Source organism: Rutidosis leptorrhynchoides, chromosome 6 (assembly GCF_046630445.1).
Source record: "Rutidosis leptorrhynchoides isolate AG116_Rl617_1_P2 chromosome 6, CSIRO_AGI_Rlap_v1, whole genome shotgun sequence".
Taxonomy (NCBI): domain Eukaryota; kingdom Viridiplantae; phylum Streptophyta; class Magnoliopsida; order Asterales; family Asteraceae; genus Rutidosis; species Rutidosis leptorrhynchoides.
The window spans coordinates 351,092,828-351,120,231 of record NC_092338.1 but is presented as its reverse complement, the minus strand read 5'-3'; the positions used below and the strand labels follow the sequence as shown (position 1 = coordinate 351,120,231).

General features: G+C 32.4%; 2 protein-coding genes across 6 annotated transcripts; one reads left to right on the top strand and one right to left on the bottom strand.

The window, feature by feature from the left end:
• Positions 1-8,617: 8,617 nt before the first annotated feature.
• LOC139856067 (eIF-2-alpha kinase GCN2-like) lies at positions 8,618-17,635 on the bottom strand. 5 transcript variants are annotated; one of them, XM_071845302.1, is made up of 11 exons: positions 17,425-17,635; positions 16,651-16,719; positions 16,511-16,570; positions 16,269-16,375; positions 15,945-16,042; positions 14,325-14,427; positions 14,182-14,248; positions 12,261-12,382; positions 11,821-12,049; positions 11,106-11,253; positions 8,618-8,956 (listed from the first exon to the last, which is right to left on the bottom strand). In XM_071845302.1, the coding sequence occupies exons 5-8, from the start codon at positions 16,003-16,005 to the stop codon at positions 12,371-12,373; spliced, it is 243 nt and encodes an 80-aa protein (XP_071701403.1). In that variant the 5' UTR covers positions 16,006-16,042; positions 16,269-16,375; positions 16,511-16,570; positions 16,651-16,719; positions 17,425-17,635; the 3' UTR covers positions 8,618-8,956; positions 11,106-11,253; positions 11,821-12,049; positions 12,261-12,370. The 5 variants fall into 5 exon arrangements, 3 of the variants coding, with proteins under 3 accessions (XP_071701403.1, XP_071701401.1, XP_071701400.1); XM_071845300.1 differs by lacking the exon at positions 8,618-8,956 and adding an exon at positions 10,016-10,994; XR_011761654.1 differs by lacking the exon at positions 8,618-8,956 and having other exon boundaries at positions 10,016-11,253; positions 14,594-16,042.
• Positions 17,636-22,083: 4,448 nt separating this feature from the next.
• On the top strand, positions 22,084-23,006 carry LOC139854793 (uncharacterized). Its single transcript, XM_071844076.1, has 4 exons — positions 22,084-22,152; positions 22,259-22,511; positions 22,584-22,702; positions 22,797-23,006. Exons 1-4 carry the CDS (start codon positions 22,084-22,086, stop codon positions 23,004-23,006), a joined length of 651 nt encoding a protein of 216 aa, XP_071700177.1.
• The last annotated feature ends 4,398 nt before the right edge of the window (positions 23,007-27,404 follow it).

Sequence of the window (27,404 nt, the reverse complement as noted above, 5' to 3'; positions counted from 1 at the left end):
ATTGTAACATGATTACGGGTCTCTGTCATGAGGGCCACTGTGATTTAAGAAATCTGTTCTTTTTGACAACATTCGAAAAATGATAAAGTGATCTACAAATAAGAACTTGTTACTAAAACGTTTTGAATATATAAAAGAAAACAATATTATTTTTCTCGTAATATATATAAGGATTTAAAATAAATAATATAAAGGTCGAGAAGTAGAAACATACTCTAAAACTTTAAAATTACTAAAGTTATTATCATTATTTTTATTGTTATAAATTTTAGAAATTATATAAAATAATTTGAGTGTCACGTCTTCTTTAAAAAGAATATAACTTTATAAATATCTGGAACTACTTTTGACAAATTGTTACCAAGCCATTTGAATAAGGATAAAGGTTTTAACGTTATCTTAAAACTTAGAATCTCTCTAGAAACCTTTTGACAGGTTATAAATAATAACGGACCGTGATTTAATTGAATATAAATATATAAATAACTTGCAACGTGTAATTTAAAACGTGTTTATGAATATTGAAAATATATATGATTTCAAATTAGTTAGGTAAACGATAGTAACATTGGTTATTTGATTCGATTGATATTTAGATATGTTTTAAAATAAACGCTAGTACATAAATGAATCATATCAAATTATGTTATATTATGAAAACAATTTTAAATTATATAAACTCTGAAACATAATTAGTTTTGAAAAACTAAATATTATATTTAAATAAATATTTCTAATATATATAAATTTATATTTCTAAATGAAAATATGTATATATTTTACGAGGTGATAAAATATAATATTAACTTAGTCATAAAAAGTTTGATTTAAAATAATATACTTTGATAAGCAACGAGACATTGATTTATAGAAGCAATTGACCAAAACACTCGAACGTTAAAGTTACATTTCAAATGATATTGTTTATTGATAATTTAAGCCTATATTTTGACAAGGGTACGGGTCACGAAACGTAGAATGCAAATTATTAAAGCATACAAGGTAGCGTTCTAAAAACCGGAACCGGGACATTAGTCGAGCGACAATGTACAATTCATTGGAACTAATTTTACAAGTCAACTATGCATGTAAATATTATATAATATATAATTAATTATATAAATTATATATATATATATATATATATATATATATAAATATATTATATATTAAACCGTCGGCAGCCTTGAAATTATTGGGTGTGAGCTGGAATCCATAAGTCTGCAATCGTAGAGCAAAGTCACACAGGAATACCACAGTCGCGGAGGTCGAGGGTCCAGAAACGGGTATATAAAGCTCGAACGTTCTGCTTATTCGATTCAATCTCAATCTCTATAAACATACATACTCCGTAATATATTTATTTTATTTATAATATTATTATTATTAAAATTAATATTATTATTATTAAAATTAATATTATTATTAAACATATTAGTATTATTAGTAGTATTAGTATTATTATTATTTATACATAAAATACTACGACGAGGTTCTGCTCGCACGTTTTAAAACGAGTTTTTTAGCGGGATAGAGCCAAGGAAATTATGGGTTATAGCTATGGAGGATATGGGTTATGGGTATTGTTCGGGGGTATAGCTCGTGAGTTAAACCAAGTGTTTATCATCTCCGTCGCGTCAACGTACTTTGCTGCAATATTGAATCACAATATTGATATGTGAGCATTCATATCTTATCTTTTATATATTAATAATGTATCCCTAACTAGTGCTCAAGTATATATGATTATGCATGCTTGTATGCTTAGTTTCGTCGTTAAATAGTTTATGATAAATCACGAGTTTGATACATATGCTACTAAGATAAGGTATATGATATGCATGTAGTTGGAAAGCTGGCGAAAAATTAATAACTTTTCATTTAGAAATCGTGTGGTTTCGATGAACGGATTAAAAGATATGGTCAACTGAATTATCGTTAATTTTAGTATTATTATTAAAATGATTGTTATTATTACTATCGTCGTTATTATCGTCATTATTATTATCTAATTATTATTATTATTATTATTATTATTATTATTATTATCGTTATTAATAAAAGTATTATCATTAAAAATTGTTATTGTTATTATTATTATTATCGTTATTATCATTAAAAATATTATCATTATTATTATTATTATTATTATTATTATTATTATAATTATTATAATTATCAGTAATACTATTATAATATTTATTATTATTAGTATCATTATCATTAAAACTAATAATAGAATCATCTAATTATTAGAATTACTATTATTATTATCATTATTTGAATTATGAATGCGATATAAAAGAGGACTAAAAGCTATTACACAAGTCGATTAGGAAATAATAAGTATAAGTATCATGATTCAGTTAAAATATTGTTAAGATTATGATTTAGATAAAAATATCGTTTTCATTATTTTTATCATTATTAGTATTATTATTATTATTATTATTATTATTATTATTATTATTATTATTATTATTATTATTATTATTATTATTATTATGACATTAGTATTACTACAAAAGATTATTATTTATTATCAAAATTATTATTATCATTAGTAAACATAAATATTATTATTATTATTATTATTATTAAAATAATTAATATTTTTATCAAAACTATCATTCTATTATTTTTATCGTTATTATTATTAAAAGTAACATTAATATTAAAACTATCATTTTTATTAAAATTATCATTTTAATAAAAATATCATTATTATTATAAAATATCATTATTATTATCATTTTGAATAGAATTATTATTTTTATAAAATATTATTATTATTACAGTTATTAATAAAAAGTATCGTTATTATTAAAATTATCATGATTGTAATAATCATTTTATCAATATCATCATTAGTAAATATAAATATTGTTATTATTATTATTAATAGAATAATAATAATTATTATTACAAAATAATACAACTTTTACTCATTATTATTATTATCAATATTATTTTACCAAATATGTGATACAAAGATATTTTTACCACACGTAACATAATTACATTAATAATACATACTACTATATTTTTATGATATTAAGCGAACTTTATTACTTGAGATATATAAAAGTATATTTTTATCATATATAGATTTTAATATAAATTTTAATAAATAACTTGTATTATTTACTCTAATAAAATCTAATAAATATATTCAAATATATAAAACGGCTACATAATAAACATGTATAGATTTTGGAAGTCATTTTGGGTCAAGTTGACTTTTGTTGACTTTTACATATCGGTCTCGAGCATTAGGATTGTGATACACTACAACTTGACCTAAATTGTTAGACAGATATTGACCAACATATAAATATATATACTTAATATAGGTTCATGAATCCGAGGCCAACCCTGCACTTGTTCAGTGCCGACATTTGCATTAATGCTACGAAATACAATATAGTGAGTTTCATTACTCCCTTTTTAAATGCTTTTGCAATATATATTTTTGGGACTGAGAATACATGCGCTTTTATAAATGTTTGACGAAATAGACACAAGTAATCGAAACTACATTCTATGGTTGGATTATCGAAATCGAATATGCCCCTTTTAGCTTGGTAGCCTAAGAATTAGGGAACTGGCCCCTAATTGACGTGAATCCTAAAGATAGATCTATGGGCACTAACAAGCTCCGGTCAGAGAATTTGAACTGCTTTAGTACTTCGATTTTATCATGTCCGAAGGGAGTCCCGAAGTGATAGGAATATTCTATATGCATCTTTTTAATGTCGGTTACCAGGTGTTCAATCCATATAAATAATTTTTATCTCTATGCATTGCGAAATGCCTGATATGAGTTGATGTTTATGAGAAATGGAAATGACAATCTTGTGATCTATTAAATTAATGAAAATGATTGTTTATGATAAACTAATGAACTCACCAACCTTTTGGTTGACACTTGAAAGCATGTTTATTCTCAGGTATTAAAGAAATCTTCCGCTGTGCATTTGCTCATTTTAAAGATATTACTTGGAGTCATTCATGGCATATTTCAAAAGACGTTGCATTCAAGTCGTTGAGTTCAATAAAGATTATTATTAAGTAAATGACAGATTAGGTCATTTATAGTTGGATATTATGAAATGGTATGCATGCCTGTCAACTTTCGATGAAATGAAAGTTTATCTTTTAAAAACGAATGCAATGTTTGTAAAATGTATCATATAGAGGTCAAATACCTCGCAATGTAACCATATGTTATAGTATTCGTCCTTAAGAATTAGGACGGGCCGTCTCAAAAGGCTTCCTCAGTTATGGTATATTCTTTCCTTTTATATATTATTATCATTTGTTCTACATATTTGTATTTATACTTGGTGAGAGTGACATATTTTTCTATGAAGTTAGTGGCAGAGCAATGGACATCAAATTCAACATAATATGGAAATAATTTCTCCATACTTAGTTATTACTACTTTAAACAGCCTTGCAAGCACTTTTTCTTGGTGTCATTCCTCTTTTCGTGTTGTAATCGGTTTTGTTTGGTTAGTTTGTCTTTATGGTTTTTCGGGTGTTAGGGAGACTCGATTATAGATAGTTCCGTTTAGATAGTTGCTTTCTAGGTGCGAGTTTCCTCATTTCTCCCCGTCTTTTTTTGTATTCTTTGTTGGGGGCGTTTTTCTTTTGAAAACGAACTCGTTTCTATGAGTTTTCGTCTTTTCGCCAAAAAAAGCTTTTTCTTGGCACATTTTGTTTAACCAAAGTTGATTTTTTTTTTTTTTTGAAAGGCAAGTAAGTTTTATAAAAAATATAAAAGGTGCACGAGAGAAAACTAGCAAGGAGCTAGATAGGACACGAGACCACACACAACCGCACAATTAAAACGTACACACAACTATAAAACACGAAACTATAGTGGACACACAAACACGAGCAGTGGCGATTCTAGGATCAAAACCTAATGCGGTCCCAAAAATTTATTCGATAACTTTCTTGCACAAAATATTGAATGTGTCGGGTCAAATCAGGTCGGGTCGGCTCGCACCCAAAGCATAAACATAAAATTCAATAATACTCGCAAAATATAAGGTTGTTCATATTGAGTAGCAATTAATGGCATATACAGTAGCAATTTTAAACTAACAATGGCCTATACAGTAGCAATTTTACGGTAAATATTTTAAATTGCAACTTTACAACATATTATCAATATAATCGCATAATATTAACAGTAGCTGTAAAATTGCAGTTCCTCTGACTTTTAAAAAAATAAGTTAGATAGTTATGAGATTAGAGATTTATATACAATAACTATTACAAATATATTTACTATTACACATACATCTTACTTGCTACCATATAATGAATTCACTATAAGTACTCACAATAAAACATGTATATCTCAACATAAAAATTACACATTATTTGTCATAAAATAAGTTTGATAGTAAATTTAACAATTATATTTATTTTTAGACATACATTACAAATTCTGGTGGTAGAATTTTGCATTATGTCATGTTGTATATATTACGTTTTTGTTTTCATTATATATTTGAAAATATTATAAGATTTCTTAGATACAATGGATATTCATTAGCTCGCTTAATCCACTGAATATAAATATAGATAGATGAACTAAAGTTACAGTATGAATGAATAAAAACTAAATGAATATGGATATGGCCTCACGCTCTCACCCGATCCATTGACATCCCTAGAATGAAAGAAGAAGATAGAAGTGTAAGAAATTTTGATGTAGAAGAAAGTAAAAAAGAATTGGAATTGGACATGGTTTGTTTATTTTTATATCTATTATATTCAATTGCTCATAATATAAAATTATAAGTGGGTTAATTTCAAACATTTTAATAGTCTAAACTATTAAACTATAACCTCTAAAAATTTATGGGGTCCCATTATTATATTTAGTGGTGTCCTATACAAAAAAAAAAAAAAAAAAAAAAAATTGTGATAAAATTCGAAAACTAGTGGTGTCACGGGACCCGGCGGGGTTCAACTTAAAGTCGCCACTGAACACGAGGACATTAGCAGCAACACGACACGACACTAAAATAAATTATGATTCCGAGTTCGATGACGCACATGAAGAGCAGCATGAGCAACAGTCAATATTCTCTTCTGAATCATTCATCACATTCTCGATAAAATATCTTTCATGCATCAAAAATTATCCCGACGTTGGTTACGCTTCATATTTCTCCTACCCCACACATGTTTAATAAACCGAATTTTAATCAAAGGATGAGCTTTTTTCCTTTTAACACGAAAACGAGCTAATGCGGTAGAGGCTGAACAATAGGACACGTCTTGTAAGTTAGCACAATCTCTTCCGATTGGGTTAGGGTCACCTACATCATGATCGTCTGAACCCAGGCCCAACCCAATTGAAGCATCATTGTCCATTTTATTTTCACATGAGTAGTCTGGCCCAATAGGGTGTTCTGGCCCAATATGATTTTGAAAATAGCTCCTTGGGAAATTAAGATCAACAGGTTCACGCGTGCTATTCTTTTCCTCGATACCTGCGCATCCAACATTGGGAGCCGTAACTGAGCACCTCGGCAATTGAGCGAACTCAGGCAACGGTTCTTCGTCCGACACGAATTCCGGTAAGGGAATCGTAACTGAAGGACCGTCGGACGGAGATGTAGTCAGGATTTCATTAGAATCGGTCAGTGTAAGCTCACCTTCTTCCACCTCATCATCTTCAACCTCCTCAATATCCACCGTTGTTATATCGGGAATAGGTTTATCAACCTGAGAATCCCTGTAATCGACATCACAATTCACACCCACATTTGCCGATGTATTGTTCTCACATGACGATTCAGAACCCATACATGCTTCCTCATTAAAAACCTTGGCGGGTTCCGATTGAACACCATCATCAACATCTTCGAATCTGGACATATTCACTTCAACCAAGGACCAAGCTATCCGATCCTTGTTGAAACTGAATACAAGGTTGTGATTGCTCACCGATTCAGGAAGGTCAATTTCGATCCATTTACCCCCGACTTTTACCTCGATATGATTCGAAAAGGATGCTGAGACGTATTGGTATTTTGATTAGACCCTGCAAGAGATGCTGCAAAGCTTTTACCCTCCCATCTTAATGTGTTTGACGAACCATGGCTCCAAGGAGTAGGTGGAAAATCCTCAGACTTGAACACACGTTCATTACTCGGTACACGTTTAGCTACAACCCTCTCCAAGGCCTAAGCTCGAATCCACCTTCCGTTAATTTGTATGTTGTTTAAAACTCTCGCGAAAGAATCGATATCAGTTATGCCAACAAATCGAACATAACCGAAGCGTTGTCCGCTCGACAATCTCTTCCGAGCAAAGTACACGTCTTTGAGATTTCCATAATTCTCGAATACTCTCCGGCAATCATCACGAGATCAAGATTCCGGAAAGTTGAAAATCAGAAACGATGTTACACGACTATCACTCGACTTTGTAAACATAGAGCCATTTGGCTTCGACATTGGGATTACATCATCTTTGGCCAGAGGACTGGCTGGAGGATATGGTGGTTTGGGTGGTCGTAGGGGAGAGTGATCGGAGGTGATGGTGGATTTAATTTTTTGGCAGAAGGCTTACAGAGAGAAAAGTTTAGATGTAGTTTAAGCAAAGTTGATTTTAAATACAGTTTTAGCTACAAAACTAGTAATTAGATTATTTTTCTCTAACGAAGTTAGTAAAACAAGGATATTAGCATTTGATGAGTTGTAGATGCTTTGAGTACATTTAGATCTAGCTTTTGAGTTTTGGAAATAAACTTGCAAGGTGTTTGTGAATACATTTTGAAAGTGATTTTTTGATTATTGCGTTTTGAAAATATAAATAATTTGCTTGTAATGTTTGAGAATGAAAATCTAATAATCAGTTATTTGAGTTATTTGTGTTTAAAGGGAATGATAACTCAAATTCGGAGCAACAATCATCGTCATGCTATTTCAAAACCCAAGCTCTTGTTATATGTCGTGTGTATACATGTATACTGTTTCACACGACGTATTATACATGTATACTGTTGCAAATTCGGAGCATCAACCATTGACATAATGTTGCATACGACATATCATACTCGCTTTTTTTAAAATCTATTTTGATACTATGAAAACATTGACATAGTGTTGCAAAATTAAGTCATATTGTATGATGCTTTCACATTCACGAGCAGACACTCTGAGTAAGGTTACAGAAATATCTGGACATTTTATTTGTAAATGGCACCCAGGCTCTTGTTAACATTACATTAGAGGTGACAAATCCAACCCGTTTGTGGGTAACCGGGCTGATCTGTATATTGTTTGTAATGAGCCTCTTGTGTATATACTGAAAGACAAACTATAAAATGGAAACAATTACTTTGTATATAATGCAACAAACAAAAAACAACTTTACCCATTAGCATTTGATAAAAAAAAAAAAAAAAAAAAAAAAAAAGTAGTTCTGTTCTCAAGGTTTTTGCAGTAATCTCACTACACTCATATTTATGTACATATATATTTCTACATATACAGTTGAGATAAACTTTGGTACTTTTTTGAAAAGTTACAATTTAAATGACAACTCTTTTAGAATACTTAATCATAAATACTAAATATAATCTTGTTGCATGTACACATCTTTGTTTTAATATAGCTTGATAATACATGCACATATAGACACACCATTGTACATTTCAAAAGATTATAATTGTGTTCTACAAAATATTAAACCTAATTTTATCCATTCAGATAATCAAGAACCAACACAAAAGCGTCAGAAAGTTGATCAGCATATCTTGTTTTTAAAGTTAAAAAGATATCGGAGAAAGCCGTTTTGCCTACTCGAGGCTTGTCTCTCTCTGCCGGTTACGATCTCTGTAAGTTATTTTGTTTGTTTTATCATTCAAACATTGTATGAAACACCCGGTATGCAAATATGAAACTTACTACTGAACCAGTCTTCACTGTGTTATTATTATTCAGTGCCATTGAAATTAAAGTACCAGCAAGGGGTAAACCATTGGTTCCAACTGATTTAAGCATAGGTGTACCTGAAGGAACATATGCTCGTGTTGGTATGCATATTTTTTTCAATTAATTAACTTAATACTTTGACTGTGTTTTTTATTTATTGATTAACTTAATACTTGACTATGTTTCCATACAAGATATATTTATTGGGGTTTTGTAAGTTTGTAATGAATCATCTGTTTGTAATTCTGTAGGCTCCTAGATCTGAGTTGGCATGGAAGCATTCGATTGATGTTGAGGTTGATTTGATCGAAACCGATTCTTAGGATCTAGTTGTGGTGAAATTGTTTAATCATTCTGATATTGATTTCGAAGTGAAACCCGGTGAACTGATTGCACAATTTTTATGGAGAAGAATATTATTTTTGAATGCATTGAGGTCGATAGTTTGGAGGATAAACGCTCAGAGTTTTAGATGATGCTGAGAATAGAACAAAGATTTTGCTGAATGTGGATGTTTATGAATTTCAGTCGATTGTAGTAGTTATCATATGTTTCGTCATACATGAATATGACAAAGGAAATGAATGGTTAATTGACATCTATCAACTGTACAATAACAGGCAGGTCATTTGGTACACAAAGTTTAGTCATTTGGTACACAAAGTTTAACCAAATGACATGCCTGTTATTGTACAGTTGATAGATGTCAACTAACCATGCATTTCCTTTGTTATATTCATGTATGACGAAACAGATGCTAACTACTACAACCGACTGAAATTCAGAAACATCCACATTCAGCAAAATCTTTGTTCTATTCTCAGCATCATCTAAAACTCTGAGTGTTTATCCTCCAAACTATCTACCTCAATGCATTCAAAAATAATATTCTTCTCCATAAAAATTATGCAATCAGATCACCGGGTTTCACTTCGAAATCAATATCAGAATGATTAAAGAATTTCACCACAAGTGGACCCTGAGAATCGACTTCGATCAAATCAATCTCAACATCAATCGAATGCTTCCATGCCAAGATCTAGGAGCTACAGATTCTTAGGATCCAGTTGTGGTGAAATTGTTTAATCATTCTGATATTGATTTCGAAGTGAAACCCGGTGAACTGATTGCACAATTTTTATGGAGAAGAATATTATTTTTGAATGCATTGAGGTCGATAGTTTGGAGGATAAACGCTCAGAGTTTTAGATGATGCTGAGAATAGAACAAAGATTTTGCTGAATGTGGATGTTTATGAATTTCAGTCGATTGTAGTAGTTATCATATGTTTCGTCATACATGAATATGACAAAGGAAATGAATGGTTAATTGACATCTATCAACTGTACAATAACAGGCAAGTCATTTGGTACACAAAGTTTAGTCATTTGGTACACAAAGTTTAACCAAATGACATGCCTGTTATTGTACAGTTGATAGATGTCAACTAACCATGCATTTCCTTTGTTATATTCATGTATGACGAAACAGATGCTAACTACTACAACCGACTGAAATTCAGAAACATCCACATTCAGCAAAATCTTTGTTCTATTCTCAGCATCATCTAAAACTCTGAGCGTTTATCCTCCAAACTATCTACCTCAATGCATTCAAAAATAATATTCTTCTCCATAAAAATTATGCAATCAGCTCACCGGGTTTCACTTCGAAATCAATATCAGAATGATTAAAGAATTTCACCACAAGTGGACCCTGAGAATCGACTTCGATCAAATCAATCTCAACATCAATCGAATGCTTCCATGCCAAGATCTAGGAGCTACAGAATTACAAACAGATGATTCATTACAAACTTACAAAACCCCAATAAATATATCATGTATGGAATCAGAGTCGAGTATTAAGTTAATCAATCAATAAATAAAAAACACAGTCAAGTATTAAGTTAATTAGTTGAAAAAAATATGCATGCCAACACGAGCATATGTTCCTTCGGGTACGGCTATGCTTAAATCAGTTGGAACCAATGCTTTACCCCTTGCTGGTACTTTAATTTCAATGGCACTGAATAATAATAACACAGTGAAGACTGGTTCAGTACTAAGTTTCATATTTGCATACCGGGTGTTTCATACAATGTTTGAATGATAAAACAAACAAAATAACTTATAGTACCTGGAGAGATCGTAACCGGCAGAGTGAGACGAGCCTCGAGTAGGCAAAACAGCGTTCTCCGATAACTTTTTCACTTTAAAAACAAGGATCTACTGATCAAATTTCTGCTGATCAACTTTCGGACGCTTTTGTGTTGGTTCTTGATTATCTGAATGGATAAAATTAGGTTTAATATTTTGTAGAACACAATTATAATCTTTTGAAATGTACAATGGTGTGTCTATATGTGCATGTATTATCAAGCAATATTAAAACAAAGATGTGTACATACAACAAAATTATATTTAGTATTTATGATTAAGTCTTCTAAAAGAGTTGTCATTTAAATTGGAACTTTTCAAAAAAAAGTACCAAAGTTTATCTCAACTGTATATGTAGAAATATATATGTACATACATATGAGTGTATTGAGATTACTGCAAAAACCTTGAGAACAGAACTATTTTTTTTTTTTTCAAATGCTAATGTTTCTACAGTATTAAATTGTACTCGGTAATAGAGATGTGTCCCATTTACAAAAACACATACAGTATAAAAGAAATTTCATATGAGGGTCAAAATCGTATAATAAGCACATGTGAATGACATTGTAATCACATTAAGGGTGTGCACATTCGAAGGTGTATATTTACATGTTATTTTATAATCTTATTACTCCTATATATACATATACACATGTATGCATGAAATAAAATGATAGCTTCTAGTTACTTACTGATATGATGAAAAGCTAGTTCGAGGAGTCGAAGGCTGAAGGCCGATCTGATAGGCTCGATGACATAATGTGACTCAATAACAACGTGTGCTCTTCAAACTCAGCTAGCCAATCCGAATGTAGCTGCGCCTCATTTTTTTAATTTTGTAAGAGCATGAATCCTCTCCATTTCGGTGCTAAAAGGATAGCATAGCTCAAACAGTACAACTCCTAAACTGTAGATATCAGCCTAGAGAACAACAAAAAGATACATAATTTAGAAAGGAATTGTTCATTTTTAGATCCTATATATCAATAATATAAATAAATAATGCTTGCATACCCATTGTTTACCAACAACCACCACCTTATGGTCATATTTGAAAACTTAAAACTACAAATATATCAAGTAAATAACAAATAATGGACAATGACAGTTACTTGAGTTTGAAAACACTCACTTTTACATTTATTTTTAAACGTTCTAGCATCTCCGGTGCACTATAAAAATGGGTCCCGATGTCACGACTAACGGACACTCCACGTTCTGAAAGCTCATCCTCATCCAACTTCAGACTCTTAGCTGAGAAAGAAAAAAAAAAAAAAATTAGAAGTATAGATTGTCATTCGGGTTATCCCTTGCCAATATTGTCTAGATTCTAGAACAAGTAAAATATCAAAACTTCGAATGAACTTCAAAGTCATATTGTGCATCTGACTCGATAGATCGTGGTTCAGCGGATGCGACATCAAATCATGTACATTGAGATGGAGTATTTCCCAAGGTTATCTCCAAACACGTTTCTGAATTATTAAGATTTGACTAGTGTTCTATACTTGACATACGAGTTCTGTGGTTATATCATATACTCTATATTTGTTACATATTTTGATGCCTTTGTAGCGTTATACTAATATATTCTTTTTTGTGTGTGTGTTGGGTATAAATATGACACTTAAAGATATGTTGACTTCTTCAAGTGATGTTGACAAGAAGCGGGCTTGGGATATATTTCACCGAATAGTTGAAGGTGTAGCGTACATCCATGCTGAAAGAATTATCCACCGTGACTTGACTCCAAATAATATTTTTCTCGATGGAATCAGAATAATGTGAAAATTGGGGATTTTGGACTTGGTAAGTTTTTTGTATGTTACTTCGGAAACAAGAGTTTTGTTGAAGCTTTTTTTAAACTGATATAATTAAGCAACATGTCAAGTTGACCCGAAACAACTTTAATCCAAAATAGTAACATAATTTAAATATAATTGACAGTATTATTTCTATGTTAGTCCAGTTTATCGTACAATATGACTTTGAAGTTCATTAGAAGTTTTGATAAATTGGACTAACATGGATATAATACCGTCAATTATATTTAAATTATGTTACTATTTTAGATTAAAGTTGTTTGGGGTCAACTTGACATGTCCCTTAATTATATCAGTTTTAAAAAAAGCTTCAACAAAACTCTTGTTTCCAAAGTAACATACAAAAAACTTACCATGTCCAAAATCCCCAATTTTCACATTATTCTGATCATCGAAAAAAATATTATTTGAAGTCAAGTCACGGTGGATAATACCTTTAGCATGGATGTACGCTACACCTTAACTATTTGGTGAAATATATGCCAAGCACGCTTCTTGTCAACATCACTTGAAGAAGTCAACATATCTTTAAGTGTCCTATTTATACCCAACACACACAAAAAAAAGAAAATATTAGTATAACGCTACAAAAACATCAAAATATAAAACAAATACAGATTATATGATATAACAACAGAACTCGTATGTCTAAGTATAGAACAATAGTCAAATCTTAATAATTCAGAAACATGTTTGGAGATAACCTTGGGCAATACTCCAATCGAATGTACAGGAATGATGTCGCATCTGCTGAACCACAATCGATCGAGCCAGATGCACTATTGGAACTCGAAGAACTGACATCACTAAAAGAACTAGCATCCACGGCTTCAACCCATGCATGGAAATTATGTTATCTGCATCAAATTACTTTGAAAACCTAATAGCATGATCATTGTTCAAAAGATGCCTTCATTACATCATATTGGTTTTACTAGTGTAATAAATCTTATGAATTCTTTTTACTTAACTACAACATAATTTGCACAATGAATGTGGTATATTTATGATAAATAAAAATGAAGATTGCAAATATGTAAAAAAGTATATGTAAAGATATCACAAGTTGAATTCAAAACCTAAACTGTGGTAAGTAGAGGTTGACACACTATATATAATTTTTAAAACAAAACTTATTATAATCATGTGAAGATGCAATGGTAAATAAATCGTGAAATAGTAAATCACGTTAAAACAACTAGAGTTCATAAAAAACTAGGTTAAACGTACCTGGTAGTAATGTACAATGTATTGGTGCTGAAATCGGGAAAGCGTGGCTACCTCCCTAAACATAGTACTAGCAACATATGAAGATACACATAAGTTAATAAAAAAATGCATAAAAAGGTCTTGAAATGTAAATCAAATTCTACCTCAAGTCTCCATTATTATCATTAACTGAAACTCTCTTGATCGCGTATTGTCTCTCATCAAGCTTATTCTTACATAATACCACCCGGCCGAACCCACCTTTACCTAAAATATTGAGACAAAAGAAATCAAAAAGAAGTCATACTTTTATATGATGGTTGATTCATATAAATGTAGTATTAACGTATAATATAGTGAAACGCTTTTTAACGAAAAGCAACGAAACTGAATAAGCATGCATATATGTGACTGAGATATGATAATCACTCACCCAGTGGCTTAATCTCCTCAAAGTCATTCAAATAGCTCGAAGATGAGGTATACTTTTCAGAATCCCGTATAAAAATGTGAGATCATAGGAATTGCATTACTTTTTATTACACAACAGCATGAATATTAAAGGTAACCAACATTGGTGGGTTGTGTATTATGTCAATAAAGGACATTTTTAATTCAGGTCGAGTCGACCCACAAGACTTTTAGTCCATATTCGGTCATTTTATCAACGGTGTATCATATAGGGTCTCATAGACTATTTTTCAATATTAAAGTACTGGGAGTGGTGACTATTTTTCATAGACTATTTCTCATAGACTAAAAAAATAGAAGTACTAGAAATCTTACAGTTCAACACAAAGCTCATAAATTAGCAAACGATAACAAACAATCATAGTCTGAACCCATCTCTGGGTACTCTCGGATTTTCTTTTCTTCCTCTCGAGTGCCTTCATGTCTGGTTCGAGAAAGTGAGCAGTTTCAATTGCTATAATCCTAATTTGAGCTTTAACTTTACATTGATTTTTCTTTAGTAACCGTATCAAAGGTCGATTGCTTCATTGATTCACGTGAAGACAGCGCAAAATCGGACGACAAGTTTCGTGATTTTGGCTTGCATGGTTTCCCATCTGGACGTGGGACAGGAACATCACCTAATATATAGTCCGAATCGGTAAAGATGATCATCATACAAATCAAAGTGCTCAACATGTTGCACTTCTGGTTCTCGTCTTCTATTTCGATGACCGATCACAACTGATTCGGATTTAGCCACTTTGGCTTTTCCTTCAAACACATAAGTCAGATAGTTGATAGTTGTTGAAAACAGTAGCATTTTGCAACATGTACTGCATTTTCCAACCAAACTTTGGTTTCTTGATACATTGTTTTTTTTCGAGCTTGGTACGCATCGTATGAATAGGCTCTTGGTTGGGTTCCAAATTCAGTTTGTTGAACTTGAGTTGAATAAAAAGGATATCGAACACCAAACGAATTTAGTGCGGTTAGGATGTTTGGGTTCTAAACAAGCGGGTTCCATTGAAAACCATTCAGATCGTTTAGATTTTGTGGGTGGTTTTGATGATTTAGATTGTTCATATTTTGAGACATGGTTTCAAATGTGATAGAATAATGAAAGAAAGAAAATAAAGTGAAAGAAACATGGTTAATTTGTGTAAGTAAATGTGTGTGTGTGTGTGTGTGTGTGTATATATATATATATACTACGCCAAGTTTAAAACAATGAAACTTGTGTATGAAAAAGCGATAAGGGTTTCTTTGTTTGGGTCACCTGAGGGGCAAGTATTTTTACTGGCGGACATACTGAAAAGCAAAATCACACTTACCTGTGATTGCTTTACCGATCAAACTCAGATAAGAATGCTCGTAAATCCACAACCAAATCATATATCATCTCACGTCCTTCTTTAACATTTTTATCAACCTGCATATACAACAATCTCAATGTTGTTACGATTTCATAATCAATTACCTGATATTACAAAGATTTATTGTTTCGTTTATTAATTAAATGAAAAAAATTATGTTAATTGAATATGATAATGCATATGTTTTAGCTAAACTCAAGAGTTACACTCAATATACAAAAAGGAGAATCATCTATGGATTTACAGAAACATAAAGAACTTTACACTACAATCAACTCTTACTCTTTTACGAAGCACCGACATCAGTTCATCTACATCAACTTTTATTAGTCCTTTTTCCAAAAATGATCATCAAATTCGGACATGTATGTGGATATTTAGAGAAGAACCTGATATATTTAACCATAAATAAATATATCTATATAAATGAGGTTTGGCACATATCCAAACAATCACCACATAATAATTAATATAACAAATAATTAATAATAATAAATGAAATTAACTCCTTTATAATAATTTACCGTATTAAAAGAAGCACAAAAATATCTTCATCCTCATAATCTGGATCCTCCGTAGGGCGCCTGTAAATGAAGTTATTGACAACCTATAATAAGAAACATTGGGCAATAAGAGAGTCGAAGTTATTAGTAGATTTACATACATTATCTTGATCACAACGATGGTTGGAGAGTGTGAAACAACTTTAAAATCATCTTGAAATAAAGCTTCCCTGAAAAAGAAGTAATAAACTGTTTAGACACATGAATAGCACGTCAACATCTTTTTTTACCTAAATAATCAAATCAAGTTTTCTTATATCTTGCATTAACAAATTTAAATATAACAATCCAATTTCATTATAAACACAAATTTATACGAATGCAATGTTGTCTCTGTAACTTTCAAACACTATATTTGTTCAGAATTATTTCCTTATAGATTTCCTACATTCTCACATTAAGAAAACCACTTCCGAAAATAACAATCCAATCCAATATAACTATATATAAAGGTCAATGTCAAGTCAATTGTTGACTATTCTAGGATAGTCAAAGTTACTGTTAGGATTAAGACCATGTATCATCTACCAAGTATTACTATTACTATAGTGATTGATAATTGATTAAAATAGTAGTATATAACTACAACAAATTCATGTAAAATGACTACTCTAAATCAAAGTCAAACTTACTTTACTTCACGATTATGAAAATAATACAAATCAAATAAAATTACTATATTACTATTTTATTATTATTATTAGTAAAGTAATAAAGTACTATAATAATAATAATTACTAAATAGATTTATTATTATCATATACGATTATACTCCCTAGATAATTATAATTATAGTTAATAATTTAATTTAATAATTAATAATAATAACAACAACAATAATACGATGAATACAACTTGAAATCGACATTACTTACATTGACCTAATTTCATCCTGAAGAAGTTCGTCAACGACGCCGCCTGAATCACCGAGTTCAGTGTCGTTCTTTATGTTTTGAGCTGAGACACGCTAATTCGTGCCAATCGAAGCAAACTTATAAAACGTACAAGATTTTAGGAATTGTTTAATGTCAGATGTGAACGAAGAATGTAATTTTTGAGTTCGGGAGTAAAACTAGGGTTTAGAGATGTTATAAGCAGAGAAAATGGGGAATAAATTTTTGTTCGAAATGAAAGGGGGAAGAAAAGGTATTACAGCCGAAATGATCATTCCCATATAGTTTTTTGCGCCGGAGCCAAAAAAAAAAAAATTTGCTAGATTGACCTCGCAAAACGCAAGGAGGCTTGCGAGTTGCCCTCGCAAGGCGCAAGTTTGCGTCCTTGCGTGCTTGCGACCTTATCCGATCAGATGTTGGATTTTCAGATAAGATTTAGTAAGATTTCTTAGATTTTTGTCGGATAAGATTTTACCCTATTTATAGTATGATCCTGGAACTTGTCTTTCACAGTCTCATAAAAATTCCATCATTGTGCAATTCATTGATTAAAGGTACTTTAAGGTACTAATTTAAGCATTTTTCTTCACTAATTATTGTATTTATTATTTGTTTGTATGATGATTATTTTTAATTAGTTTGTTATTTACAGTTAATCTCAGTTAATATCCATGGACAGAAGAGGTAGAGCTTCACACCGACCATCACAAGGAGAGTCATCACAACAAGTTGCTGAAAGACGACGACTATTAGCCGACCGTCCCATTCTTCCTGGGGTTAGGGTTGTTGCTCTAGGTGGTTTTTCTGCGTACTGGCTGGGAATAGATGCTGGAGCTTTTCTATATCGTCAAGTTAATGAGTACTATCCCAGACTTGTTAGGGAATTCTATGCTAACTATGTCTTTGATCCACGTAAACTGAAATGTGTTCACGTGAACATGTTTGGTTATTCCTACGATTGGACGTTGGAGGAGTTTGGTGAGATGCTGGATATTCCAGATGGAGATTTCAAGTTTTTCAGTCTTAGCAAGGATGTGAAAAAGGCCCCGAGGAGGTCAGCTACAGGAAATTCATTCTCAGCTTCTGGGTTTGTTTCGGGACTATGTAAACCTGGTTTTTACATGCCAAACAGTGGTCCTGTCATTATCAGGGAGGAAGATATTCAGGACCAGTATCAACAGATGATGAATGTCATCAAGAAGAATGTCATGTTTCGAGATGATGCTGATGTGGAGCTATCTGTAACTGAAGTTTTGATTTTGATGTGTTTGCTCGAACAAATCCCAATTAATCTGGCATATGTGGTTGCTAATCGGATGGCAGGATTGGCTGCAGCTGGTGGGAGTGGATTGCCGTATGGCATGTTGTTGAACAACTTCTTTGCTGATGAAGACGAGTTGGTGTATCCTTCTGATCGAGAAGTGTTGAATGCTCAGATAATGTATGCTGCTGCAATTTAATTAATCTTTGTTGATCATGTAATAAAGTAGGTCGTAGGGCCTTTTGTACTACTGGTTAATGAAATGGTATTTTAATTTTAGCCTATCTGTTTTATTGGTCATTTTAATTTTCAGTACAAGTTCAAGGACGACTGGAGTAATTTGGTCAATAACAACTTACACTTAAGCACTAGATAAATATTTGTAAACATAGATGGACCTACACATTAACAGTAGTTAAATAAATAAATAAAACTCAAATAGCAGCAACATAAAATAGTAATCATAGAACACGCAAAGACGCAAAACATGCCTTGCGAGACGCAAGACGCAAGACGCAAATTTTGAGGATCTTGCGTGCTTGTGTCTTTGCGTCTTGTGTTTTTTATTATTAGGTTATAAACCTAATAATAACATTCACTTGACACACACACACTTCGCAAATACGCACAGACGCAGAGAAGCAAATTACGGAAAACCTAGCCAAACGCAAATACGCAAAGATGGACTATATTGCGACCTTGCGTCTGTGTTAATGAGGTCGCAAGGTCTAACTTGCGACCTTGCGTATGTGCAAAAGGTCGCAAGGGCTATCTTGCGACCTTGCGTATGTGTACATGATTGGACTCAAGGTTTAATGATAGCATACATAAACCAAAATATATATTATTATTACACATAACATAGATAAACTTCTAGAATTTATTACAACGAGAAGATATGACATAAAAACATACAATAGGAAAATAAACCGAAACTTGGAGATTGGTTTACTAATTATCGCTCCCTAGATTGCACGTTGCATAAAACTGAGACTGATAAGCATGAAATGCTTCTTTGTCAGTGAGTTTCTCCTTACCCTTCTTCGACTTTGAAGTTGAGGCCGATGTTTTTACTACCCTTTTCGTGGTTGGTTCACCAGTTCGATCAACTGAAGATTTGCACGTATCCCTACCATGACCTGGTTCTTTGCAACGAGTACATGTTCTTACTGTTTTTTCAGTGTCTTCACCCGTTGACGGATGACGTTTTGTTGATTTTGGGCGTCCGGGAGCTCTTTTCGGCTTAATGGGAGGGTTTACAATTGGTAGGACGTTGGGCCCCGGATCCGACCATTCAGACCGATGGGGCAAAGGAAGGATGTGTTCCATATACGTACTTATATAAGTTTCTGTCGTGAACCAATGAGATACAAATTGAGTAACATCAGCTACTCCAAACAGTCGTGCTACTGTAATAACATGTCCGCAAGGTATGCCTGATCCCTGCCACTGCCCACATGAACAAACTTTATCTGCTAGATTAACGAGGCCTTTTTTTCGTCCATCGAGCACTTCAACTAGATTGTTTGTCGATGGAATTGTTTGCCATCTTCTTGACTTTTTCGTCCACTTGGCTAGTTTATGTTCAGCATATGGAGTAACAGTTGAAGTAAGACTAACCGATTGGTTGCGATGTTTGAAATACCAATCTTGTACCGAAGCGCGAAAAAATTCAATAACATGCAAACAGGTAGTTTTCGAGCATGTACGGATAGTGCATTAACAGACTCTACACTGTTGCTAGTAAGGTATGAATACCTAACATGTTCCGCTCTACTTCTAGACCATTTGTGGAACCCGACATCACTTAAAATTTTGTAAGACGCTTTCAATCTTCTTCGAAATACATCAAGATGATCCTCAAAATCCGACGCACGATAAGCTTTGACCATTTTCCAATAATGCCATTCAAAATATTTGAATTTGTTCGATTTACTTTTAATGCTTGCAAACAAATGACGAGCGCAGAAACAGTGAAACGCTTCGGGGAACACGGTTGAAACACCATGTGCTATTGGCAAACCTCGATCCGAAATAAAAGTAAGCTCTGACATACGATCACCCATTCCCCAAGTCATCAAATGGTCTCGTAGGTTGCCCAAAAACCAATCCAAAGACTCGTTTGTCTCACCGCCAGCAATTCCATAAGCCAATGGCAAAATTCCATTATTGCCATCCATCGCAACAGCAACTAAATTTGTACCCAAATATCCTGCCTTCAAATGCGCTCCATCGACGATGATTATCGGGCGACAATGTTGAACAAATGATTGAATCTGCAGGAATGAACAATGTTAAAACAAATATGTTTTTAATTTTTTAATCGATACGCAAGGAACGCAAAATTTAAAATATACATATTAAATGGTAATAGTGATACTTACAACTACGCCAAGGGAATAATGAATGGGTATAAGCTCTGCATTGAAAAATTTTGAAATATTTATGAGACTGTGATTTCAAAGTCTCAGGGTCAATCTATATATAGGGACATAATATTATCCGTAAAAATCTAGGATATCTGATGAAATCTCATCCACAAAATCGTATTTCTGATCAGATAAGGTCGCAAGCTCGCAAGACGCAAGGACGCAAACTTGCGCCTTGCGTGGGCAACTCGCAAGCCTCATTGCGTCTTGCGAGGGCAATCTGGCAATTTTTTTTTGGGCTCCAGCGCAAGAAACTACATGGGAATGGGCATTTTGGCTATAATCCCGGAAGAAAATCGTTATTAGGTTGGTGTTACGAGCCCAACATTGGATGCTAAAAGGCTTATGGATCAAAAGCTTTGTAGCCCAAATTCGAGTTACAAGTATTCGGCCATGACTTAGAGTTGCATGGTAGGATCTGGAATAAAAGATAAGCACGCGAGCTTTTGAAGAAGTCTTGAGAATCCCACATAGAAGGATTTTTTTTTTCTAAAATAGTAATTTTTTTAATCAGTCTTGCAAAAATGGAAATTTAACAAAAAAAGGAACGAAAAGGGTAAAATCGAAGTTCCAAACTTCGGTTTTGCCAAATCCGAAGTTTGGAACTTCGGTTTTGGTGCTTTATTCCTTTACACAGTGACTAGGCTTACATGTGTCAAGCTTTTGCCACCCGTGCCCTAAACCGAAGTTTGAAACTTCGGTTTTGCAGGCTTTTCAGCAAAACCGAAGTTTCAAACTTCGGTTTTGGTCCTGCCATTTCTTGTCCACTTTTACCCCGAATCTTGCTTTTGCAGGTGAAAATCGATGCTTTTCTACATCTATTTATACCACTTGAAACTTCATTCTCAATAACATCACATACAACACAACCACATTTCAAACACATCAAACTGAGATTTATAAATCACCAGTTGAAAACTACAAAAAAACACTAAATCACAATCTAAAAAAATGTCCAATCATGAAAACGATGGATGGGAATACCTACTTGATATTGATGATTCCGACCCCACTCAATCTGTATCAGTTTCAAAACCCACTCAAACTGTATTGGTGCCCACTGAGTCGCCACAATTCCCCCGACCGTTAAGAGTCCCCCCCCAAACGTAACCTTCAAAAACAAAAGCAACCTATTTCACCACAACGACCTGTTCTTCGCGGTTCTGGGTCTAACAAAAAGAACAAATTATCCTACCGAATCCCTGGACCCGCTGGTATTTTCCAAGATGCGTATGAACTTCGAAATAACGAGAATAATGTTGTAGATGACATGTCTACGCAAGATTTTGTAAGGAAAATAATAAGCAGACCTGAAGTGGATGATTCGTTTACACTAGATCCGTGGCTACGCGCGATGGAGTTTGCATATCCGTACGGAGGTAAACAACAAAATTGTATACTCATTCTTGAAACCATAAGTCAACAGTGTATATGTATTGTTGTAACTGCAGGTAGATCTGATATAGCAAGCATTTTGAGGCAGCGTAGATTTTTACCAGCTGATCAAGTTGTTGGTGTTGTTAAGACTTGTGAGAAAAATTGTGTCGGTGATCTGTCTGTAACGCTGAAAGTGAGTTTACATCATTAACTTATGTATATTTTCATAATTGTATTTCGTTCACTAAAAACAGGTTAATGTAACTACATTTATTTATGTTTAATAGGACACTACGGGTACTATTCGAGGAACAGTATCTAGTAAGATCATTGATGGTATTCATGGAAAGTATGAAGGTATCAAAGGCATGCGTGAGGGAGCTGTTTTGGTGCTACAAAATTGTTCTATCTTTTGCCCTAATGTTAAGATTAAAATCCTTAACATTACACACAAGGCGTTGATAAAGGTGTTCTTTAAAGACGGTGGATCTACCTAGAGAATTGTGTCGTTGTTGTTGTTTAAAATAAACTATTGTTATTGTTGTTTTAAATAATCTATTGTTATTTGTTGTTATTGTTATTTAAAATAAACTATTGTTAATTTTGTTTAAAAACGATACTAAATGTAAATCACAAACGCAATATATAATTAAACAAGTCCAAAAAATAAACATTACAACGAATATAAATAAATACAACTAATCAATGACCATGATGCCCCCCACGTATATATCGTAGGTGATGACCAGTTCCACACCTTGTTAGTACAGATTGCCTTTGACTCCTCCGCAGTAGTTGTTCCCGATTTTCATCTACTCCTACTGTGATGACCCGTCCAAATCTATTTAGACGAATACATCATTCATTGATTTCATAGTGAGATTTTGACCTCTATATAATACGTTTTGTAAACACTACATTCTTTTGAAAAGGTACACCATAAATGAATATATAAATCCAAGGTTTTCGACGTCTGATGATTTCTACGTATAGACAATCATCGTATATAATAGTTTCTAACAATACATCCGTTAACAATACAGTCAAATAAGATACATGGTGTTGATTTTGTGAATGCAAAGTTTTCTCGAATAAAGCATGTATGACTCCATGCACATAGCTTGTATAACGTATAAGCAAACAGCGAAAGACTTCTAGGAACCTGAGAATAAACATGTTTAATAGTGTCAACACAAAGGTTGGTGAGTTCATAGTTTTAATGTTGCGCATAATCTGTATATAAAGGTGGATCAAAAGATTTCAGTTGTTTCATCCGAAACGTTTATCAAAATATTCTACAAGATTGAGCACCCTGGTAACTAAACTTTAACGTTATAATAAGTACCCTTGTTTTAACATACATGCAACCAACATGTACAATACACGCAATCCAACGTGTACTAAACTCAAATAGCATACGTCTGTTTTATAGTTCAGGCTAGGGTTTCTAAACCTGGAACAGACGGGGATGTCAAGCCCTATGGATCCATATACAACTACTCGCGCCCACCAGTTCTTATAACTGGCAGTTACTAGTTACCAAAGCTAAGGGATTTTTGGTTCAAACTCAGTGTAGAATTTAGTATGTACTTGTATCCATTGAGTTTAAAATAAAGTGCATGTATTCTCAGTCCAAAAATATAGATTGCAAAAGCAATTAAAAAGGGAGCAAATGAAACTCACCTTAGCAGCACATAAGGTCATTCACCGAAATGTGACCGAAACTCGGAATGCAAAATAACCGTAGATCTAAACCTAGAGAACATATGTTGGTCAATACATGTCTAACAAGCTAGGTCAGGTCATAGCGTATCACAATCCCAATGCTCGAGATCGACATGCAAAAGTTAACAAAAGTCATCTCAAAAGTCAACCTGACCCAATATGATCTTTAAATCTATACATGTTTATTAACATAATATAAGTCTTGATAATTGAACGAATTTATAGTTTATCAAACTCAAAATATTATTTATTTCAGGAGCTATATTATATTTGAATTATCATGACAATCGACCATATTTTATTATTTCACATAGTTTTTCCAATACTTGTAAAATTATATTTGAAATGTCCCGTTCATATCGATTATAAACTTTTCATATTAATTGATTTCCTTGCGAGGTATTGACCTCTATATGAGACGTTTTTCAAAGACTGCATTCGTTTTAAAAAATAATCATAACCTTTATTTTCTCATTAAAGGTTTTAAAATCATAACGTAGATTATCCAGTAATGATAATCTAAAAGATAACATTTTTCACACGACCATTACATAATGGTTTACAATAATATTACACATCAATTTAAATCTCCGAATGCAGTTTTTAAACAATATATTACAAGCATGCTGACTCCAATTCTTGTCCTTAATTAGCATGCAACAGCGGAAGCTCTTAATAATCACCTGAGAATAAATATGCTTAAAAACGTCAACAAAAATGTTAGTGAGTTATAGGTTTAACCTATATATATATATATATATATATATATATATATATATATATATATATATATATATATATATATATATATATATATATATCAAATTGTAATAATAGACCACAAGATTTCATTTTTCATAAACATCCATCTCATATCAGGCATTTCGCATAAACTGCATAGAGATAAAAAATCATTCATATGGTGAACACCTGGTAACCGACATTAACAGAACGCTTCTAGAATATCCCCATCATTCCGGGACTCTCATCGGACATGATAAAATCAAAGTACTAAAGCATCCGTAACCCGGATGGGGTTTGTTAGTTCCAATAGATCTATCTTTAGGATTCACGTCAATTAGGGTTTCTGTTCCCTAATTCTTAGATTACCAGACTAAAAAGGGCGATATTCTGTAATAATAATTCAACCATAGAATGTAGTTTCGCATACTTGTGTCTATTTTATAAAACATTTATAAAACTGCATGTATTCTCATCCCAAAATATTAGATTTTAAAAGTAGGACTATAACTCACTTTCACAGATTCTTAATTCGTTGAGAATTAGACTTGGCCACTGATCGATTCACGAACCTATAACAAATATATACATATATATCAAAGTATGATCGAAATATATTCATAACGTGTTTTATTACGTTTTAACGATTTAAGTTTGTTAAGTTAGCAGTCCAACGTTAGTAATATACAACTAGTTGTCCACAGTTAGATGTACATAATTAAATCAATATATATTATCTCGAATCAATCCACGGCCCAGTGTATACAAGTCTCAGGCTAGATCACAACTCAAAGTATATATATTATTTTGGAATCAACCTCAACCCTGTATAGCTAACTCGAACATTACTGCATATAGAGTGTCTATGGTTGTTCCAAACAATATATATATATATATATATATATATATATATATATATATATATATATATATATATATATATATATATATATATATATATATATATATATATATATATATGGGTCGATATGATATGTCAAAACATTATATTCGTGTCTATGGTATCCCAATATTACATAATATATGTTAGAATACATGTATAATACAATATAAGTTGGTTAAGTTATGATTTGTATAGATTTGTTACAAATTTCACGTAGCTACAACAAGCAAAATTATCCAATCTTGTTTTACCCATAACTTCTTCGTTTTAAATCCGTCTTGAGTGATTCAAGTTGCTGCGGTTTAATATTGAACTTAAATTTATGAATCTAAACAGAAAAAGTATAAGTTTATAGTCGAAAATACAGGTTACAAGTCATTTTTGTAAAGGTAGTCATTTCAGTCGAAAGAACGACGTCTAGGTGACCATTTTGGAAAACATACTTCCACTTTGAGTTTAACCATGATTTTTGGATAAAGATTCATGTTCATAATAAAAATCATTTTCTCAGAAGAATAGCTTTTAAATCAAAGTTTATCATAATTTTCAATTATCCAAACCAAAACAGCCCCCGGTTTTACTACGACGGCGTATACCCGGTTTTACGGTGTTCTTTGAAATGTCCCGTTCTTATTGATTAAAAACGTTCCATATTAATTGATTTCGTTGCGAGGTTTTAACCTCTATATGAGACGTTTTTCAAAGACTGCATTCATTTTAAAACAAACCATAACCTTTATTTCATCAATAAAGGTATAAAAAGCTTTACGTAGATTATCAAATAATGATAATCTAAAATATCCTGTTTACACGCGACCATTACATAATGGTTTACAATACAAATATGTTACAGCGAAATAAGTTTCTTGAATGCAGTTTTTACACAATATCATACAAGCATGGACTCCAAATCTCGTCTTTATTTAAGTATGCGACAGCGGAAGGTCTTAATAATCACCTGAGAATAAACATGCTTAAAACGTCAACAAAAATGTTGGTGAGTTATAGGTTTAACCTATATATTATCAAATCATAATAATAGACCACAAGATTTCATATTTCAATACACATCCCATACATAGAGATAAAAATCATTCATATGGTGAACACCTGGTAACCGACATTAACAAGATGCATATATAAGAATATCCCCATCATTCCGGGACACCTTTCGGATATGATATAAATTTCGAAGTACTAAAGCATCCGGTACTTTGGATGGGGTTTGTTAGGCCCAATAGATCTATCTTTAGGATTCACATCAATTAGGGTGTCTGTTCCCTAATTCTTAGATTACCAGACTTAATAAAAAGGGGCATATTCGATTTCGATAATTCAACCATAGAATGTAGTTTCAAGTACTTGTGTCTATTTTGTAAATCATTTATAAAACATGCATGTATTCTCATCCCAAAAATATTAGATTTTAAAAGTGGGACTATAACTCACTTTCACAGATTTTTACTTCGTCGGGAAGTAAGACTTGGCCACTGGTTGATTCACAAACCTATAACAATATATACAT

Coding starts and splice junctions, on each gene's coding strand:
- LOC139856067 (XM_071845302.1), bottom strand. CDS start 16,005: ATGATTTGGTTGTGGATTTACGAGCATTCTTATCTGAGTTTGATCGGT. Junction 14,428..15,944: donor GATCGGTAAAGCAATCACAG/GTAAGTGTGATT, acceptor TCAATATTTTAG/GTAAAGGTGGGTTCGGCCGG. Junction 14,249..14,324: donor GATAATAATGGAGACTTGAG/GTAGAATTTGAT, acceptor ATATGTTGCTAG/TACTATGTTTAGGGAGGTAG.
- LOC139854793 (XM_071844076.1), top strand. CDS start 22,084: ATGTCCAATCATGAAAACGATGGATGGGAATACCTACTTGATATTGAT. Junction 22,512..22,583: donor GTTTGCATATCCGTACGGAG/GTAAACAACAAA, acceptor TTGTAACTGCAG/GTAGATCTGATATAGCAAGC. Junction 22,703..22,796: donor ATCTGTCTGTAACGCTGAAA/GTGAGTTTACAT, acceptor TATGTTTAATAG/GACACTACGGGTACTATTCG.